Consider the following 19,717-nt stretch of genomic DNA (forward strand, 5'->3'; position numbering starts at 1 on the left):
CGAAGATAGGGGCGCCTGGGTGGCGCAGTTAGTTAGGCGTCCGACTCTTGATTTTGGCTGAGGTCATGATCTCAGGGCTGGGAGCTCAAGCCCCGCACCGGGACCCACACTGAGCATGAGCGTGGAGCCTGCGTGAGATCCTCCTCCTCTCCCTCTTGCTCTGCCCTCCCTGCTTGTGCTGTCTCTTTAAAAATAAAATAAAATGAAATAAAATCTTTTTTTTTTTAAAGATTTTGTTTATTTATTTGACAGAGAGACACAGCGAGAGACGGAACACAAGCAGGGGGAGTGGGAGAGGGAGAAGTAGGCTTCCCGCTGAGCAGGGAGCCCGATGCGGGGCTCGATCCCAGGACCCTGGGATCATGACCTGAGCTGAAGGCAGACGCTTAACGACTGAGCCACCCAGGCGCTCCTAAAATCTTTTTTTTAAAAGATTTTATTTATTTGTTAGAGAGAGAGAGCACAGTAGGGGGAGTGCCAGGAAGAGGGAGAAGCAGGCTCCCCACTGAGCAAGGACCCTGGGATCATGACCTGAGCCAAAGGCAGACGCTTAACCGACTGAGCCACCCAGGCGCCCCAAAATGAAATAAAATCTTAAAAAAAAAAAAAAAAGTTGTATTTGCCTCTTAGAAGTAAGACCTAAGTCACCATTAGCCATGAAGCAATATTCTAATGTATATGCTATTATTTTAATAGAAATTAAATTAATAATAATACTAAAAAATCTACATAGTAGAACAAGCCTCGGTGCAGGAGTCAGAATTGCTACTCACTAACATATTAATTCAGGAAAGCTAGTTAACTCCTTGAATCCTCAGTTTCTTCATCTGTAAAATGGGAGTGAAAGCCCCTAGTTCATGAGGTGGCCATAAGGATTAAAATGAGAAAACATGTGAAAGACACTGAGCACCATGCCAGTCACATGCCACCATAATGTTAACAAATGTTTCTTGGTTTTGTTTTCAATTTGCCCCCATTAAAGTTCAGCAGAACTAAATGGTGAACAAAAACCATTTCAACCCTGCTTTGTAACAGTTGTTACCAAGTTATTCACATCTGTAAACTTATCTCCCTCTTCTAAACTCAAAGAATTTGTAGTCTTCACTAACTAAACTTAGCATTATCTCATAAACAGTTTTACATTGTCTTCAAACTGTTTTGCCTCCAGAAGTCCACTTCCTCCCTGTATTCCATTTCTCCTCATACCCGACACTCCTACTTATACATAAGACAGCACGAGAAAACTGCTGATGGATATATACTTTCCCCAGCAGTATCTTACTTACTGTCTTATAACGGTGTCCAGCCAAGAAGAATTTGCTTCAGGAACTTTTAAACATGCCAAAGCTGAAGCTTTTATGATAAAGTCATTGACAGAAATTTTGCTTCTCCCTTCTAACATCTGCAAAGACAAGAAATCATTGTAGTTTCTTAAACTCTCTTCCCAAAGACTGAAAGTTGTCATCTGGCGGGGGGTGGTGGGGGAAGAATACCAATGTCCTGAGGCGTAAAGGATGAAATGAAACTAAAAGTTGGTTCTTTCATCTTTTTTAATGTAGGCCTTTTCAGCTATAAGCTTCCTAGTAAGCCCTCCTTTAGCTGCATCCCTTAAGTTACGGTATGTTATGCCTTCATTTTCACTTATCTCAACAAAACCAAAAGTTGGTTCTTTGAAAGGATCAACAAAATGATAAATGTTTAGCTAGACTGACAAAGAAAAAAGAAGACTCAAATTCCTAAAATCAGAAATGAAGTAGAACATTACTATGGACCCTACTGAAATAAAAAGGTTTGTAGGTAATGCTATGAACTGTATCCCACAAATTAGATAATTTAGATGAAATGGAAGATTCCTAGAAAGATATGAACTGCCAAAACTGAATCAAAAAGGAATAGAACCCCTGAATCAATCTACAACTAGTAATAAAGAGACTGAATGGTAATTTAAAAACTAACCACACAGAACAGCCTAGACCCAGATGGCTTCCCCAAATGGTGAATTCTGCTAAACATTTAAAGAATATAAATTCTTCACAAAATCTTCCAAAAAATAGAAGAGGAAACACTTCCCCACTCATTCTATGAGGTCAGTATTAACCCAATACTAAAGCCAGACCAAGATATCACAATTAAAAAAAAAAAAAAAAACCAGCCCAGAAAGAACAAAACTACAAATACCTCTTTAAGAATAGAGATCCAAAATCCTCAAAAAAAGTTCTAGCAAACCAAATCCAGCAATATATGAAAAGGATTATTCACCCATGACCAAATGGAATTTGTTCCAGGAATGCAAAGTTGGTTTAACATCTGAAAGTCAATTAATGTAATAAAATACTAAGAGAAAAAAGACAGAAATCACATGACTATCTCAAGAGACACAGAAAAAGCATTTGACAAAATTCAACCACCACTTCATAAAAACTAGGAATAGAAAGGAACTTCCCGAACCTGATGATAAAACAGATCTACAAAAGTTCCACAACCATCATCATATACTTCACTGGTGCAAGACTTACTTCGTCTTAAGATCAAGAACAAGACAAGGATGTCCACTTTGCCACTTCTAATCAACATTTTACTAGATGTGCTAGCCAGAGAAGTTGGGCAAGAAAAGAAAATAAAAGGCATCCAAATTGGAAAAGAAAAAGCAAAATTATCACTATTTGGAGATGACATGATTTTGTATATAAAATCTTAAGGAACACACTAAATAAAAAATAAGGTTGTAGGATACAAGATTAATATACAAAAATCAATGCTATTTCTATACAGTAACAATGAACCCTCTGAAATTTGTAAGTGTTAAAAGAACAAAATACCTAGGAATAAATTTTTTTTTTTTTTTATTCATGAGAGAAAGAGAGACAGAGAGAGAGGCAGAGGGAGAAGCAGGCTCCCAAGGAGCAGGGAGCCCGATGTGAGGCTCGATCCCAGGACCCTGGGATCATGACCTGAGCCGAAGGCAGATGCTTAACGACTGAGCCACCCAGGCGCCCCCTAGGAATAAATTTAACAAAAGAAGTACAAAAGCTTTACTCAAAAAACTGGACAAATTACTGAAAGAATTTAGAGAAGATTAATTAAAGTCCTAAATAAATGGAAAGACACCCCACATTCATGGAGGAGGAATGCTAAGAAGGCAATATTCCCCAAATTGATCTACAGATTCAATGATATCCCTATCCCTATAGGAAATATCAAAAATAGGCAAATCTAAGACAGAAAGATGGTGACTGTCTAGGGTTGGGGAGGCTGGGAGGATTGGGGTGGGGGCTACGGCTAATGGGAGAGTACTTTCATTTCAGGATGATGAAAATGTTCCAAAATTCATTGTGGTGATGGTCACAGAACTCTGAATATCCTAAAAGTCACCAAATCGTAAACTTTAAATGGGTACATGGTATGTGAAATATATCTACATAAAACTGTTTAAATGAATAAAATAATACACTGGACATACATTTTTCATGTCTAATTTTCAAATAAATGTATTATAAAACGGCTGTAACATTTTGCCAATAAAAGCATGCAATCATCTCTAACTCTTGTAGCCAGTTACCTGTTAATCCTTAACTGCTTTATTCATTCATGCATCTAAGATTTGAGTACTCTGTTCTAGACAGAGAATTCTAAAAGCCCTGGATATAAGCAGTGAAAAAATGGGTAAAAATTCTACTCATAGGGACCTTACATTCTAAAAGAGTGGATAATAAATAAATGAAACATATGGTATGTAAGATAATGATAAAGAGACAAATAAGGAAGAACTAAAGGGAAAACTGACCACTCACCTCACTCGTCTACCCTTAATTTTAGAATAAGGTGACTAGGGAAAACCAGAGAAGGTGATATTGAATCAAATCCTAAAGGCACTAAAGGAGGAAGGCAAGTGGATGCTAGAGGAAAAACATTGCATGCAGGGTGAACACCAAGTGCAAAGGGACTAACGTAGGAATATACAGGTGGAATGTTGAGGAACAGGAAGACAATCATTGGTTTTGCAGCAGAGGGAGCAAGTGGAAAAGGAGAGGTCAGAGAGGTTGTAGATAACCTGTATAATGCTGAGTGCCACTGGCCCAGCCCTCTCTCCCTCTCTTTAAAAAAGTAAAATAAAGGGGGAGAGGAAAGATGGTGGAGGAGTAGAGGACTCTATTTCAACTGGTCCCCGGAATTGAGCTGGATATCTACCAGACCACTCTGAGCACCCACGAAATCAGCCTGAGACATAAGAAGATCTGGATCTCTACAAACAGACTATCGCAGGCGGTTGGTTTCAAGGTAGGAAGCGGGGAGCCGTGATTCCATGGGCAGATATCGGAGGATAAATGGCAGCAGGAGGGTGCCTGGCCGTGGGGATCCTACACCGCCGGTGAGTAACAGCCTCGCGCACTGGGGATGGGGCACAGACCGGCAGCAGCGGGGAAAGGACTTTAGGGCAGCCCCCGGGGCAGAAACCCAGAGCGGCGGGGTTGGGCTTGCAAACTGGGGAACAGGAGAACTGGGAGCGGCTGGCGGTTTTAGAAGCACAGAGGGCAGAGACGTGCTCCGACCTGGAGGCAGGACTGGGGGCGCTGCGGAGGGGCGCACAACCCAGGACACTGCAGTTTAGAGCAGCACGGACAGAAACGGAGACGGTGTGGCCTGGAGAGCTCACTGAAGAACAGACTGCGGTCTCTCTGCTCTGAGGCAGAGGGTTGGAAACGACTCTTCTGCTCTGACTCGCGGAAGAGACGTGGAAAGCTGTCAGGGAAAGCCACCAGGGAACAAAAGCCCCCCAAACTGATTCCCACTGAGCCCATCCCCCGCCACAGGAGGGCAGGGCAACTCCGCCCAAACAGGGTTGCCTGAGCAACAGCGCGGCAGGCCCCTCCCCCAGAAGACAGGCTGGGAAAACAAGAGGCCAGCAACCCTAAGGTCCCTAGAAAACAGGTGCATCTTGCTTGGGTTCTGGTCAATAATTTGGACTCTATACATTCCCTCAACCACCCATCAACAGAATGACTAGGAGGAGGAACCCCCAAAATAAAAGACTCAGAGATTATGACTTATGCCACAGATTTACAAATGGATGCAGATATAACCAAGATGTCAGAGATGGAATTCAGGCTAGCAATTGTGAAGACAATAGCTAGAATGGAGAAATCAATTAATGGCAACATAGAGTCTCTAAGGGCAGAAATGAAAGCTGAATTGGCAGAACTTAAAAATGCTATCAATGAGATCCAATCCAATCTAGATAATCTAACAGCTAGGGTGAGGCAGAAGAACGAATAAGCGACCTGGAAGACAATATAATAGATAAAAAGGGAAAAGAGGAGGCCAGGGAAAAACAACTCAGAATCCATGAAATAGAATCAGAGAAATACGTGACACCATGAAGTGTTCCAATGTCAGAATAATTGGAATCCCGGAGCGAGTGGCAAGGGAGAGAGGACTAGAAGATGTATTTGAGCAAATCATCGCTGAGAACTTCCCTAATCTGGGGAATGAAACAAACGTTCGCGTCCTAGAGGCAGAGAGGACCCCTCCCAAGATCAAGGAAAACAGGCCAACACCCTGGCATATAATAGTAAAACTTGCAAATCTTACAACCAAGGAAACCTTGAGGGTAGTTAGGGGGAAGAGATTCCTTACGTACAGAGGGAGAAACATCAGAATAATGTCAGACCTATACACAGAGACCTGGCAAGCCAGAAAGGCCTGCCAAGACATATTCAGGGTACTAAACGGGAAGAACATGCAGCCAAGAATACTTTAAATACATCCATTTAAAATGGATGGAGAGATGCAGAGCTTCCACGACTGGCAGGAACTGAAAGAATATGTGACCACTAAACCGGCCCTGCAAGAAATACTAAGGGGGGTTCTACAAAAGGAGGAAGACCCCAAGAGTCATATACAACAGAAATTTACAGGGACAATCTATAAAAACAATGTCTTCTCAGGCAACATGATGACAATTCATATCTTTCAATAATCACTCTCAACGTGACTGGCCTAAATGCTCCCATAAAACGGCACAGGGTTGCAGATTGGATAAAAAGACAGGACCCATCCATATGCTGCCTACAAGAGACTCATTTTGAACCTAAAGATACATCCAGACTGAAGGTGAGGGGATGGAGATCCATCTTCCATGCCAGTGGACCTCAAAAGAAAGCTGGGGTAGCAATTCTTATATCAGACAAATTAGATTTTAAACTAAAGTCTGTAATTAGAGACACAGAAGGACACTATATCATTCTTAAAGGGTCTATCCAACAAGAAGATCTAACAACTGTAAATAACTATGCCCCCAACATGGGAGCAACCATCTACATAAGCCACTGTTAACCAAAATAAAGAGTCATATTGATAACGATACATTAATTGTAGGAGACCTCAGTACTCCACTCTCAGCAAGGGACAGATCATCTAAGCAGAAAATCAACAAAGAAACAAGAGCTTTGAATGATACATTGGAGCAGATGGACCTCATAGATATATACAGAACATTCCACCCTAAAACAACAGAACAGTCATTCTTCTCGAGCGCACGTGGACCTTTCTCCAGAATAGACCACATACTGGGTCACAAATCAGGTCTCAACCGATACCAAAAGATTGAGATTATTTCCTGCATATTCTCAGACCACAATGCTTTAAAACTGGAACTCAATCACAAGAAAAAATTTGGCAGAAATTCAAACACTTGGAAGCTAAAGACCACTCTGCTCAAGAATGTTTAGGTTGGGTGCCGGGGTGGCTCAGTTGGTTAAGCAACTGCCTTCGGCTCAGGGCATGATCCTGGAGTCCTGGGATGGAGTCCCATATCGGGCTCCCTGCTCAGCAGGGAGTCTGCTTCTCCCTCTGACCCTCCTCCCTCTCATGCTCTCTCTCACAAATAAATAAAATCTTAAAATAAAAAAAAAAAGAATGTTTGGGTCAACCAGGAAATCAAAGAACTTAAACAGTTCATGGAAATCAATGAGAACGAAAACATATCAGTCCAAAACCTATGGGATACTGCAAAGGCAGTCCTAAGGGGGAAATACATAGCCATCCAAGCCTCACTCAAAAAAATAGAAAAATCCCAAATTCACCAACTCTACATCTTAAAGAACTAGAGAAAAAGCAACAAACGATGCCTAAGCCACACATTAGAAGAGAAATAATTAAAATTAAGAGCAGAGATCAATGAATTAGAAACCAGAAACACAGTAGATCAGATCAACGAAACTAGAAGTTGGTTCTTTGAAAGAATTAATAAGATCGATAAACCACTGGCCAGACTTATCCAAAAAAGACCCAAATTAATAAAATTATGAATGAAAGGGGAGAGATCACGACTAAATAGAAACAATTATTAGCAATTATCAACAACTATATGCCAATAAACTGAGCAAAGGGGATGAAATGGAGGCCTTCCTGGAAACCTATAAGCTGCCAAGACTGAACAGGAAGAAACTGACGACCTGAATAGGCCAATAACCAGTAACGAGATTGAAGCAGTGATCAAAAATCTCCCAAAAAACAAGAGTCTAGGGCCTGATGGATTCCCTGGGGAATTCTACCAAACATTCAAAGAAGAAATAATACCTATTCTTCTGAAGCTGTTTCAAAATATAGAAACAGAAGGAAAATTTCCAAACTCATTCTATGAGGCCAGCATTACCTTAATCCCCAAACCAGGCAAAGACTCCATCAAAAAGGAGAATTTCAGACCGATATCCCTGATGAATATGGATTCCAAAATCCTCAACAAAATCCTAGCTAATACGATCCAACAATACATTAAAAGGATCATCCACCACGACCAAGTAGGATTTATCCCCGGTGGTTCAACATTCGCAAATCAATCATCGTGATAGAACACATTAATAAGAGGAGGGAGAAGAACCATATGGTCCTCTCAATTGATGCAGAAAAAGCATTTGACAAAATACAACATCCTTTCCTGATTAAAACTCTTCAGAGTATAGGGATAGACGGAACATTCCTCAAGTTCATAAAATCCATCTATGAAAAACCCACAGCAAATATCATCCTCAATGGGGAAAAGCCGAAAGCCTTTCCCTTAAGATTGGGAACACGTCAAGGATGCCCATTCTTGCCACTATTGTTCAACATAGTACTAGAAGTCCTAGCAACAGCAATCACACAACAAAAAGAAAAAAAAAGGTATTCAAATTGGCAAAGAAGAAGTCAAACCCCCTCTTTTTGCAGACATAATACTTCATGTGGAAAACCCAAAAGACTCCACCCCCAAATTACTAGAACTCATACAGCAATTCAGTAATGTGGCAGGATACAAAAATCAGTGCACAGAAATCAGTGGCTTTCTTATACACTAACAACGCAACTATAGAAAGAGAAATTAGAGAAACAACTCCATTTACAATAGCACCAAAAACCGTAAGATACCTCGGAATAAACCTAACCAAAGAGGTAAAGGACCTATACTCTAGGAACTACAGAACACTCATGAAAGAAATTGAAGAAGACACAAAAAGATGGAAAAATATTCCATGTTCATGGATTGGAAGAATTAACATTGTTAAAATGTCTATGCTACCCAGAGCAATCTATACCTTCAATGCCATCCCGATCAAAATTCCAATGACATTTTTCAAAGTGCTGGAACAAACAATCCTAAAATTTGTATGGAATCAGAAAAGACCCCGAATCGCCAAGGAAATGTTGAAAAAGAAAAACAAAGCTGGGGGCATCACGTTGCCCAATTTCAAGCTATATTACAAAGCTGTGATCACCAAGACAGCATGGTACTGGCACAAAAACAGACATATAGACCAATGGAACAGAATAGAGAACCCAGATATGGACCCTCAACTCTATGGTCAAATAATCTTTGACAAAGCAGGAAAAAACAGGCAATGGAAAAAAGACAGTCTCTTCAATAAATGGTGCTGGGGAAATTGGACAGCCACATGCAGAAGAATGAAATTCGACCATTCTCTAACACCATACACAAAGATAAACTCAAAATGGATGAAAGACCTCAATGTGAGACAGGAATCCATCAGAATCCTAGAGGAGAACATAGGTAGTAACAACCTCTTTGACATCTCCCACAGCAACTTATTTCAAGATACATCTACAAAAGCTAGTGAAACAAAAGCAAAAATGAACTTTTGGGACTTCATCAAGATAAAAAGCTTCTGCACAGCAATGGAAACAGTCAACAAAACAAAGAGGCAACCCACAGAATGGGAGAAGATATTTGCAAATGACACTACAGATAAAGGGCTGGTATCCAAGATCTATAAAGAACTTCTCAAACTCAACACCCAAAAAACAAATAATCAAGTCAAAAAATGGGCAGAAGACATGAACAGACACTTCTCTGAAGAAGACATACAAATGGCTAACAGACACATGAAAAAATGTTCATCATCATTAGCAATCAGGGAAATTCAAATCAAAACCACAATGAGATACCACCTTACACCAATTAGAATGGCAAAAATGGACAGGGAAAGAAACAACAAATGTTGGAGAGGTTGTGGAGAAAGGGGAACCCTCTTACACTGTTGGTGGGAATGCAAGTTGGTACAGCCACTTTGGAAAACAGTGTGGAGGTGCCTCAAAAAATTAAAAAATAGAGCTACCCTATGACCCAGCAACTGCACTACTGGGTATTTACCCCAAAGACACCGATGTAGTGAAAAGAAGGGCCATATGCACCCCAATGTTCATAGCAGCAATATCCACAATAGCCAAACTGTAGAAAGAGCCGAGATGCCCTTCAACAGATGAATGGATAAAGAAGATGTGGTCCATATATACAATGGAATATTACTCAGCCGTGAGAAAGGATGAATACCCAACTTTTGCATCGACATGGATGGGGCTGGAAGAGATTATGCTAAGTGAAATAAGTCAAGCAGAGAAAGTCAATTATCATATGGTTTCACTTATTTGTGGAACATAAAGAATAGCAGGGAGGACATTAGGAGAAGGAAGGGAAAAATGAAGGAAGGGAAATCGGAGGGAGAGATGAACTGTGAGAAGACTATGGACTCTGAGAAACAAACAGGGTTTTAGAGGGGAGGAGGGTGGGGGGATGGGTTAGCCCAGTGATGGGTATTAAGGAGGGCATGTATTGCATGGAGCACTGGGTGTTATACAAAAACAATGGATCGTGGATCACTACATCAAAAACTAATGATGTATTGTATGGTGACTAACATAACATAATTAAATAAATAAATAAATAAAATAAAATCAGAGGACACCATTTTCCATCATCAATGCACATATTTAACAAAAAATATAGGTAAAAATGTAAATGATTAGTGGGGTTAAAACAAAAATTTTACAATTTACAGAGCTGGAATTTCCAGACCTTTTACCTTATTAAGTTCTTTCCGTACCAACAAAACTTCTCCCATATTTACATCAATGGAAAGGTAATAATGAGGTATGGTTTGCTTAGACTGCATTAACCGCTGTGCAATAACCTGAAATCAAAGAGATTAAAACATCATTTATCTTAAGCTCAGGTGAGACTTTACCTAATGCAGGGCTTTGTTTGCACCTTTACCCTGCTCCCTTGTAATGGCTACCTCAAGCATTACCAGAACTGGAATATGCACCAGAACCCGGGCTCCTTCTAGTAGTATTTAATCAGAGCAATGTTTGTTTATCCCAAGTATTTAATTGGCTAAACCAAACATCTTAAACTAGTCATCTAAGATTACCAACTAAAAAAAGTGTCTGCTAGCGTTTCAAACTGTGGATGCAATTGATCAGAGTAAAGATGCCCCCCACAGCTTTGGTTGCAGATTTAGAGTAATAATCTTACACGACGAATGTTGCTGATTGGGACGTCTGTGAAGACACCTGTAGGAACGGGTGCCACTCCTGGACCTGCGGCAGGCACAGCAGCTGCTGGAGCCTATGGGCAAGTACAAAAGCTCTTAGTACCTGGTAGTGACTTACAGATGGCAAAATAAACATTAAAAGGCTTATAGAAAATAGCTATTTCTATCCCAAGAGAGCAAAAGGGACTCAGATTTGTACTGTGCTTAGGTAAGAAGTCTTTTTAATTTTTATACCTAGAATTCTGTGATCATGTTTTAAGTATCATTTTTGTTCAATGATTAATTTGTCAAAAAATTCTGTATTTGCAAAATTACCTTCAAGAAAAGCAATCAAAGCATTCTTAAATTAAAAGGATTAGAGATAAACGTAAAACAAGGTAATTCACTTTTCTGAACAGTGTTAAGAAAAAATAATGATAAATCTTTCATTTTATTTTAAAGATTTTATTTATTTGCCAGAGAGAGAGCACAAGCAGGGAGAGTGGGAGAGGGAGAAGCAGACTCCCCTGATGTGGGGCTCGATCCCAGGATGCTGGGATTATGACCTGAGCCAAAGGCAGACGCTCAACCAACTGAGCCACCCAGGCGTCCCATATCTTTCATTTTAAAGCAAACATCTGGGGCGCCTGCGTAGCTCAGTCCACTAAGTGCTCGCAAGGAGCCTGCTTCTCCCTCTCCTCTCTGCTCATACTCGCTCTCTAATAAATAAATAAAATATTTTTAAAAATAAATAAAGCAAACATCTAAATCACTAAATCATTTTCCTTAATTTTAGCTAATTATCTTAACACTTTAACCACCAAATAGAAGTTGATTGGCTATATGGATTTAATCCCTATGTGGAATAATTAACTACGTGAAACTCAAACTCTAGTCAACAACTTGTAAGCGTGCATTTAAAAGTAGGGCCTGGATGGGAAGGAGAGGATTTGTTAGAAAAAATTTAGTACCACTTCTGAAGAAAAAAAAAAAGGAATGCATGTCAATGCAGCATATCATCTCTCCTTTTGTATGCTGAGTGACAGCACATTCGTATCTAAATACTGCTAGCCAGTAAAATTAGACAAAAAAACCCACAATTCTGGTTAAGCTATTCCATCCATAAGTAATGTATGAAAGGGTCTAAGAGGTTGGACAGAGCATTTTGCAGGGATAAACTACCAAAAGCAAAACTAAACAAAAACGCCAAATCTAACTCACAGGAACAGCTTTCGTAGGCACAAAAGAGTCGATGTCCTTCTTAATGATTCTGCCTTCTGGTCCTGTGCCTGGAAGAGATGCATAAATATCACATGTGAGAGCAGACTACTGGTTCCTCCAGACTGCTGATCTCCAGGGGAGATCAACACTATGATCCTGAAGTGCAAGTTCCTAAGGGTTCCCTACCAAAGACCCTCAAAGGGGTCACTCACTGCCTTACTCCTGCACCTTAACAGTCTCCCGAAGACAGCAGCTTTTGTCAATTATTAATTATAATTCACACAGAGTACTCTCACTTGATCTATAGTGGTTCTTTTCTTTGTAACTACAGCAAATACTCTTTGTTAAGTACTTCTCTTTTAGAGTTTCACCTAAGCTGTACTTCATCTTTTCATGTTCTTTACTTTTAAACTGGGAACTACTGACATATGAATAATGCTGAGTACAATTTATACTTCCCAAGGACTAGCTGCCTCCTCTCTTAGCCCCGAAAAACCCTTTCTGAACCTTGAAATGGATCTCATTTGGTTTCTAGATTCATTTGATCATGAAGAATTCCCTTTGTACAAAGTCAACAGATACAACAATTGTTTCGGGCATATTAGGCAAGTTAAATTTTTTCACCCCAAAATAGCTTGAGTAACTCTCAACTGCAATGATCTCATCTTCAGAATCACTCCTTCCTTGTGTGGTCTCCATCATTTAGTTTTCTCACAGTGGCCAAGGTTCTAAACTGGCCTGTGTCAGAGACTGGGAATGAAGTATGTGCAAGGAAAGATCTCCAAGTCCTCTTACAAAGGGCTTACTTTTTCACTCAATTCCTTCCTCCTCCCATCCACAACCAATCAGGTTTAACTTCAGACCCAAACAGATAATCCTGAACCGTAATTCTAAGAAGACTCAGAATTTAGTTATTAAAATACCTTTCACACTGGCCCACTTCTAGAAAAAATTTGGTCAAATTGATTCATCTTCCCCCAGGGCAGACTTTTAAAAGGAGTCTTGTTGTATGCAGTTCGTCCCAACTCCTTTCCTTCATTATGAAAAATGAGTTGGCTAGGATTGTGTTTATCCTCACCCGGAGCTCTAGAACAGAGGTAGCAGTACCCCTATTAGATACCCCTCCTTTATAAACAACAGAAACCATAACCTCCCCTTACCACCAAGGCAGATCTGCCACAGCCCCTCAAGAGGAAGAAACCTGCAGTATCACCTGCCTCAGGCTGGGCTTTAGCCACCCACAGGAAAGAAGGAGTCAATTGAAATCTTTTAAATCTTTTTGCCTGTCTCATGAAGAAGGCACAACAGGCCATCATAAAGCAATATGGCTTAAAGGGAAGAACTCCAAACTAGGAGTAAAAAATGTAGGGTTGTTGTCAAATATAAATTAGAAGACTAGTCACTTAATTTCTTCTGGTCTTTAGTCTCATCTGTAGGATAAAGATTATTAATACCGGCCCCTGCTCAAAGGAAGGCTGTGAAGATAAAATGGGATAGTGATGTGAACGTGCTTTGCTTCAAATAAATATGAAACATGTATGAGTAGCTGTTAAGACAAATCAAACTCTGAACATTAGGGTTTAGGCTTTAAAACAGTTTCTCCCCAAATGATTACATTTTGGTCATATTTGCTAAGTTACCTGTCCCTCCAAGGAGGGAAGGGGAACTGGAGACTGAGTTTAACAACTTCCGGCCAAGGATTTAAATAACCATGCTTCTTACAGAAACCTCCATAAAAACTCTTTTAAAAACAAGATTTGGAGCTTCTGGGTTGGTGAACACATCAATGTGCTGGGAGGGTGGTACTCCCAGGGAGGGCATGGAAGCTCTGTACCCATCTCCCCTACAACCCTTGCCCTATGCATCTCTTCTATTGACTGTTCCTGTGTGGTATCCTGTACAATAAACTAGTAATGGTACATACAGTGCCTTCCTGAGTTCTGTGAGTCCTTCTAGTGAATTCGCATACATGCGGACTTGCAACTGGCATCAGAAGTAGGGGCAGTCTTGTGGGACTGAACCCTTAACCCTGTGGAGCCTGATGCTATCTCTGGAGACTTAGTGTCAGAATAGAACTGAAGTGTTAGATACCCAGGTGGTGGCAGAGAACTGACTGCTGGTGTGGAACAAAACGTATCTGGTGACAATCACTGATCCTCTCAACTCACTTATTCTAGACCATTCCCTCTTACTGCAAAATTTCTTCAACCTCACCAGGACCCCCACTCCACTGCCTCAACTGCTCTCATCATTTCCCTATCATCTTCACCTCGTCCTCACCCTGCTTACAAATGGGGATCACGGTTATAATCACTTGCTGGTCAAACTCTACACTGTCTGCCTTCTCAATGGCAGCATCAGAGTAGCTTAATGCTATTGGGATCAAAAAAGTGCACACCATGGGGCGCCTGGGTGGCTGAGTCGGTTAAGCATCCGCTTTTGATCTCAGCTCTGGTCTTGATCTCGGTCTCAGCGTTGTGAGTTCAAGCCCCGCATTGGGCTCCATGCTGGGCGTGGAGCCTACTTAAAAAAAAAATGTACACTTAGATGACTGATTATACTCTAAATTCAGAGCCACAAACCTGAAATAAGTATGTTTTTCTATTTCTTTGTGTCATCTTCAATTTCTTCCATCAGTGTTTTATAGTTTTCAAAGAATAGATCTTTTACTTCTATAGTTAGGTTTACTACTACATCTTATGGTTTTTGGAGCAATTGTAAATGGGACCGATTCCTTGATTTCTCATTCTGTTGCATCACTGGTGTATAGAAATGCAACAGATTCTGTATGTTGATATTGTATGCAGTGACGTTACTGAAATCGTGTATCAGTTCTAGCAATACTTTGGGGAGTCTTTTGGGTTTTCTATATAGAGGATCATATCATCTGCAAATAGTGGCAGTTCTACTTCTTCCTTGCCAATTTGGAAGCCTTGTCTGACTGCTGAGGCTAGGACTTCAGTGGTGAGAGTGGACACTGTGTCTTGTTCCTGACCGTAGAGGAAAAGCTCTCAGTTGTTCCCCACTGATGATGGTATTAGCTATGGGTTTTTCATGTATGGACTTCATGATGTTGAGGTATGTTTCCTCTATCTCTACTTCTTTGAGGGTTTTTATCATGAATGGATTTGTACTTTGCCAAAGGCTTTTCTGCATCTATTTAGAGGACCATATGGTTCTTATCCTTTCTTTTATTAACGTGCTGTATCATGTTGGTTGATTTGCAAGTATTGAACCACCCTTGCAGCCCAGGAATAAATCCCACTTGATTGTGGTGAATGATTCTTTTAATGACTGTTGGATTCGATTTGCAAGTAGTTTGTTGAGAATTTTTACATCCATGTTCATCAGGGATATTAGCCTATAGTGTTTTTAGTGGCGTCTTTGTCTGATTTTGGTATCAGGGTACTGCTGGCCTCATAGAATGAGTTTAGAAATTTTCCTTCCATTTCTATTTTTTGGGATAGTTTGAGAATAACAGGTATTAAGTCTTCTTTAAATGTTTGGTAGAACTCCCCTGTGAAGCTATTTGGCCCCGGACCTTTGTTTGGGAGATTTTTGATTACTGATTCAATTTCTTTGCTGGTTATCGTCTGTTCAAGTTTTCTATTTCTTCCTCTTTCAGCTTTGGTAGTTTATATGTTTCTAGGAATTTATCCATTTCTTCCAGATTGTCCAATTTGTTGGCATATTCTTTTACAATCCTTTGTATTTTTGTGGTAATGGTTTTCTTTGTGATTTACGTAGGTCCTTTTTTTTTTTAAGATTTTATTTATTTATTTGACAGAGAGGGACACAGCGAGAGAAGGAACACAAGCAGGGGGAGTGGGAGAGGGAGAAGCAGGCTTCCTGCGGAGCAGGGAGCCCGACGCGGGGCTCGATCCCAGGACCCCAGGACCATGACCTGAGCCGAAGGCAGATGCTTAATGACTGAGCCACCCAGGCGCCCCTCTCTTTTCTTTTTGTTAAGTTTGGGAAGAGGTTTATCAATTTTATTTTTTTATTTTATTAATTTTTTCCAAGAACCAGCTTCTGATTTCATTGATGTTCTGTTTTTTTAGTTTCTGTATCAGTTATTTCTGCTCTAATCTTTATTTCCCTTCTTCTCCTGGCTTTAGGCGTCATTTGTTGTTCTTTTTCTACATCCTTTAGGTATAAGGTTAGGTTGTTTGAGATTTTTCTTGCTTCTTGAGGTAGGCCTGTATTGCTATATACTTCCCTCTTAGGACTGCTTTTGCTGCAAACCCAATCATGTTTTCATTTTCATTTGTTTCCATGTGTCTTTTTTATTTCTTCTTTAATTTCCTGATTGACCCATTCATTTGTTAGTAGCATGTTGTTTAACCTCCATGTATTTGTGGCTTTTCCAAATTTTTTCTTGTGGTTGACTTCAAGTTTCAGTGTTGTGGTAAAAAAAAAATATGCATGGCATGATCTCAATCTTTTTGTACTTGTTGAGGCCTGATTTGTGACCTAGTATGTGATCTATTCTGGAGAATGTCCCATGTGCACTTGAAAAGAATGTGTATTCTGCTGCTTTAGGATGAAATGTTCTGAATATATGTTAAGTCCATCTGGCCCAGTGTGTCATTCAGAGCCATTGTTTCCTTGTTGATATTGTTTAGATGATCTGTCCATTGATGTAAGTGGGGTGTGAAAGTCCCCTGCTATTACTGTATCATTATCAATGAGTTTCTTTGTTTGTTATTGTTTTACCTATTTGGGTGCTCCAAAGTTGGGGGCATAAATATTTACAACTGTTAGATCTTCTTGTTGGATAGTCCCTTTTATTATGATATAGTCCCGTTCTTCATCTCGTTACAATCTTTGATATAAAATCTTGTTTGTCTGATATAAGCACTGTTACTCTTTCTTTTGGCGTCCATTTGCATGATAAATGTTTCTCCATCCCTCACTTTCACTTTTTTTTAATTTTTATTTTTTATCCTTAAGTAATCTCCACACCCAATGTGGAGCTTAAACCCACAACCCCAAAATCAAGAGTCACATGCTCCACCAACTGAGCCAGCCAGGTGCCCTACTATCCCCTCATTTTTAATCTGCAGGTGTCTTTTAAGTCTAAAGTGAGGCTCTCGTAGGCAGCATACAGATGAGTCTTGTTTTTTATCCATTCTGACACCGTCTTTTGCTTGGAGCGTTTAGTTCATTTACTTCAGAGTAATTACTGATACTCTTTTTAGCGCCATTTTATTACTTGTTGTTTCTGGAGATTTTTCTTGGTTGCTTTCTTTGTCAACTTTTGGTCTTTCCTTCCTACTCAAAGAATCCTCCTCAATATTTCTTGCAGGATTGGTTTAGTGGTCAACGAACTCCTTTAGTTTTTGTTTGCCTGGGAAATGTGTGTGTGCGTGCATGCGTGTGTGTGTAAGTAGGCTCCACGCCTGGTGTGGAACCCAACACAAGGCTTGAACTCACAACCCTGAGATCAAGACCTGAGCTGAGATCACCCAGGCACCCGGATTTTCTGGGAAACTCTTTTTTTTTTTTTTTTTTAGATTGTCTGGGAAACTTTTTTTTTTTTTAAAGATTTATTTATTTTAGAGAAAGAGGGGAGGGGCAGACAGAGAGGGAGAGAGTCTTAAGCAGACTCCTTGCTAAACACGGAGCCCATTGCAGGGCTCAGTCTCAGGACCCTGAGATCACGACCTGAGCCGAAACCAACAGTCAGACGTTTAACCAACTGCACCACCCCAGCACCCCTGTCTGGGAAACTCTTCATTTCTTCTTCTATTCTGAATGACAGCCTTGCTGGATAGAGTGTTCTTGGCTGCAGATTTTTCCCATTCAGCATGTTGAATACATCATGCCACTCTCTTCTGTTATGCTAAATTTCTGTGGAGAGATCTGCAGCTTCCCTTATGGGTCTTCTAAGTTAAGGACTTCTTTTGTCTTGCTGCTTTTAGGATTTTTTTTTATATCACTATATTTTGCAAATTAAACTACAGTATGTCTTGGTGTTAGCCTGCTTTTGTTGATTTTGATGGGAGTTCTCTGTGCTTCCAGGATTTGGTTGTCTGTTTCGTTCCCCTGACTACAGAAGTTTTCAGCTATTTCCTCAAATAAACCCCGTGCCCCCTTTTCTCTTCTTCTTCTTCTTCTTCAGGGACTCCTATGATATGAATGTTATTATGTCTGATTGAGTCACTGAGTTCCTTAAGTCCACTCTTGTGATCCATCATTCTTCGTTTGTTCAGCTTCATTACTTTCTGTAATTCTAGTCTCTATATCACTTATTCGTTCCTCTGCTTCTTCTATGCTAGCAGTCATTACATCCAGCCAGTTTTGAATCTCAGTTATTGCATTTTTCATCTCTGCCTGATTGTTTTTTAACTCTTTTACTTCTGCAGTCAGGGTCTCCCTGATGTTTTCCATGCTTTTCTCAAGCCCAGCAAGTATCCTTACGATTGTGTTTTAAATTTTCCACCAGGCATATTACTTATATCTGTTTTGATTAGATCTCTGGTCATGACCTTTTCTTGTTCTTTCTTTTGGGATGAATTCCTCCATCTTGGCATTTTGTCTAGGTCTCTGTCTTATGTGTGTTAGAAAAGCCTGTTGTATTTCCTGCTCCAGAGAGTAATGGCTTCAAGAGGTCATATAATGCCCAGGGCCTGGCACTGCAGGGAGTGTCTCTAGTGTGCTGTGTGCACTCTGCTGCTGCATGTTGGCTGCTCTGTCAGTCACTCCTTACCTAGAGTGGGCAGTGTTTGGACCTTAGTCAGAGTATGGCGAGTTTCAACTAGGTATGCTCTGATCTATTTGTTAAATGAAACCCGATGCTATTTCCACTAGAACTGAAGCTTTGCAGAGCTCTATGGTCAGGAGATATGGTATGTGCAAGGGTCTGTGCTGATCTTCTGGGGAAGGGACCTGCTGCGCTGGTTCTTAGGCACACTTGTGTGAGAAAAGCAGTATCAGGAGATCACAGGGGGATGGGACTTGGTGTAAGCAGGTCAGGCAGCAAGTGTTGGCACTGTGCTATTTACTGAAGTTGTTTATGCTGAGGGGTGGGGGAGAGAAATGGCACTGGCTGGTTCTTTTTCTCCCCATAGAGGGAACTCCACCTCTCATAGAAGCGCTCCAAGAAGAGCTAACAAGTCTCTCCCCATGCGCTTTAGGCAATCCTCAGAGGCAATCCTCAGATGGCACGATCCACCCTGGGGTTGCTTGCTTGCCTGCTCTCGAAGAATAGGGCAGTGCTCTCAGGGCTCTATCCTAGCCAAGCCTGTGGACCTCCAAAACCAGTCTTTGAGCCCTGCTGGTTACAAAAACTCATGAAAATCAGCCCCTCTCCTTTTCCCAGCCAATGGCTTTGGGGAAGTATTCTCCTTATATGTATCTCTGTGTGCTCCATTGTCTTGCCTCTCTTCACAACCCATGATCCATTTCTCCCCCAAACCACATCTCCTCACTTCCTACCTTCCTTGATGTTGCCTCTTCTCTCCCTCTAGTTGTGCAGTTTGTTCTATCAATCCTCACATTGATTTCTTGGATATTTGGAATGATCTGATAGTTATCTAGCTGTGTTCAAAGGACGAGACAAGCCTAGGGTCCTTCTACTGCCACCTTAGCTCCTGCCCTCCACAGCAAAGCTTTCTGAATGAGTTGTCCACAATGCTGTTTCCACTTCTCCATCCACTTTCTGCTTTTCAGTCTACTCAGACAAGCTCCCA

The 19,717-nt window shown here is 40.7% G+C and overlaps 1 protein-coding gene across 1 annotated transcript in view; it reads right to left on the reverse strand.

The window, feature by feature from the left end:
* The window catches only part of DLAT (dihydrolipoamide S-acetyltransferase), a 37,343-nt gene that overhangs the window by 6,472 nt on the left and 11,154 nt on the right, over positions 1-19,717 (reverse strand). Inside the window, exons 8-11 of the mRNA XM_028105821.2 lie at positions 12,024-12,091; positions 10,805-10,897; positions 10,353-10,460; positions 1,287-1,402 (exon numbers count right to left, since the gene is read on the reverse strand). Of these exons, the coding sequence (XP_027961622.1) occupies positions 1,287-1,402; positions 10,353-10,460; positions 10,805-10,897; positions 12,024-12,091 (385 nt within the window). The remainder of the gene's footprint in view (positions 1-1,286; positions 1,403-10,352; positions 10,461-10,804; positions 10,898-12,023; positions 12,092-19,717) is intronic.

Source organism: Eumetopias jubatus, unplaced genomic scaffold (genome assembly GCF_037043125.1).
Source record: "Eumetopias jubatus isolate StellerSeaLion01/CBP00866 unplaced genomic scaffold, mEumJub1_p1.0 scaffold_13, whole genome shotgun sequence".
In the NCBI taxonomy this organism is placed as follows: Eukaryota; Metazoa; Chordata; class Mammalia; order Carnivora; family Otariidae; genus Eumetopias; species Eumetopias jubatus.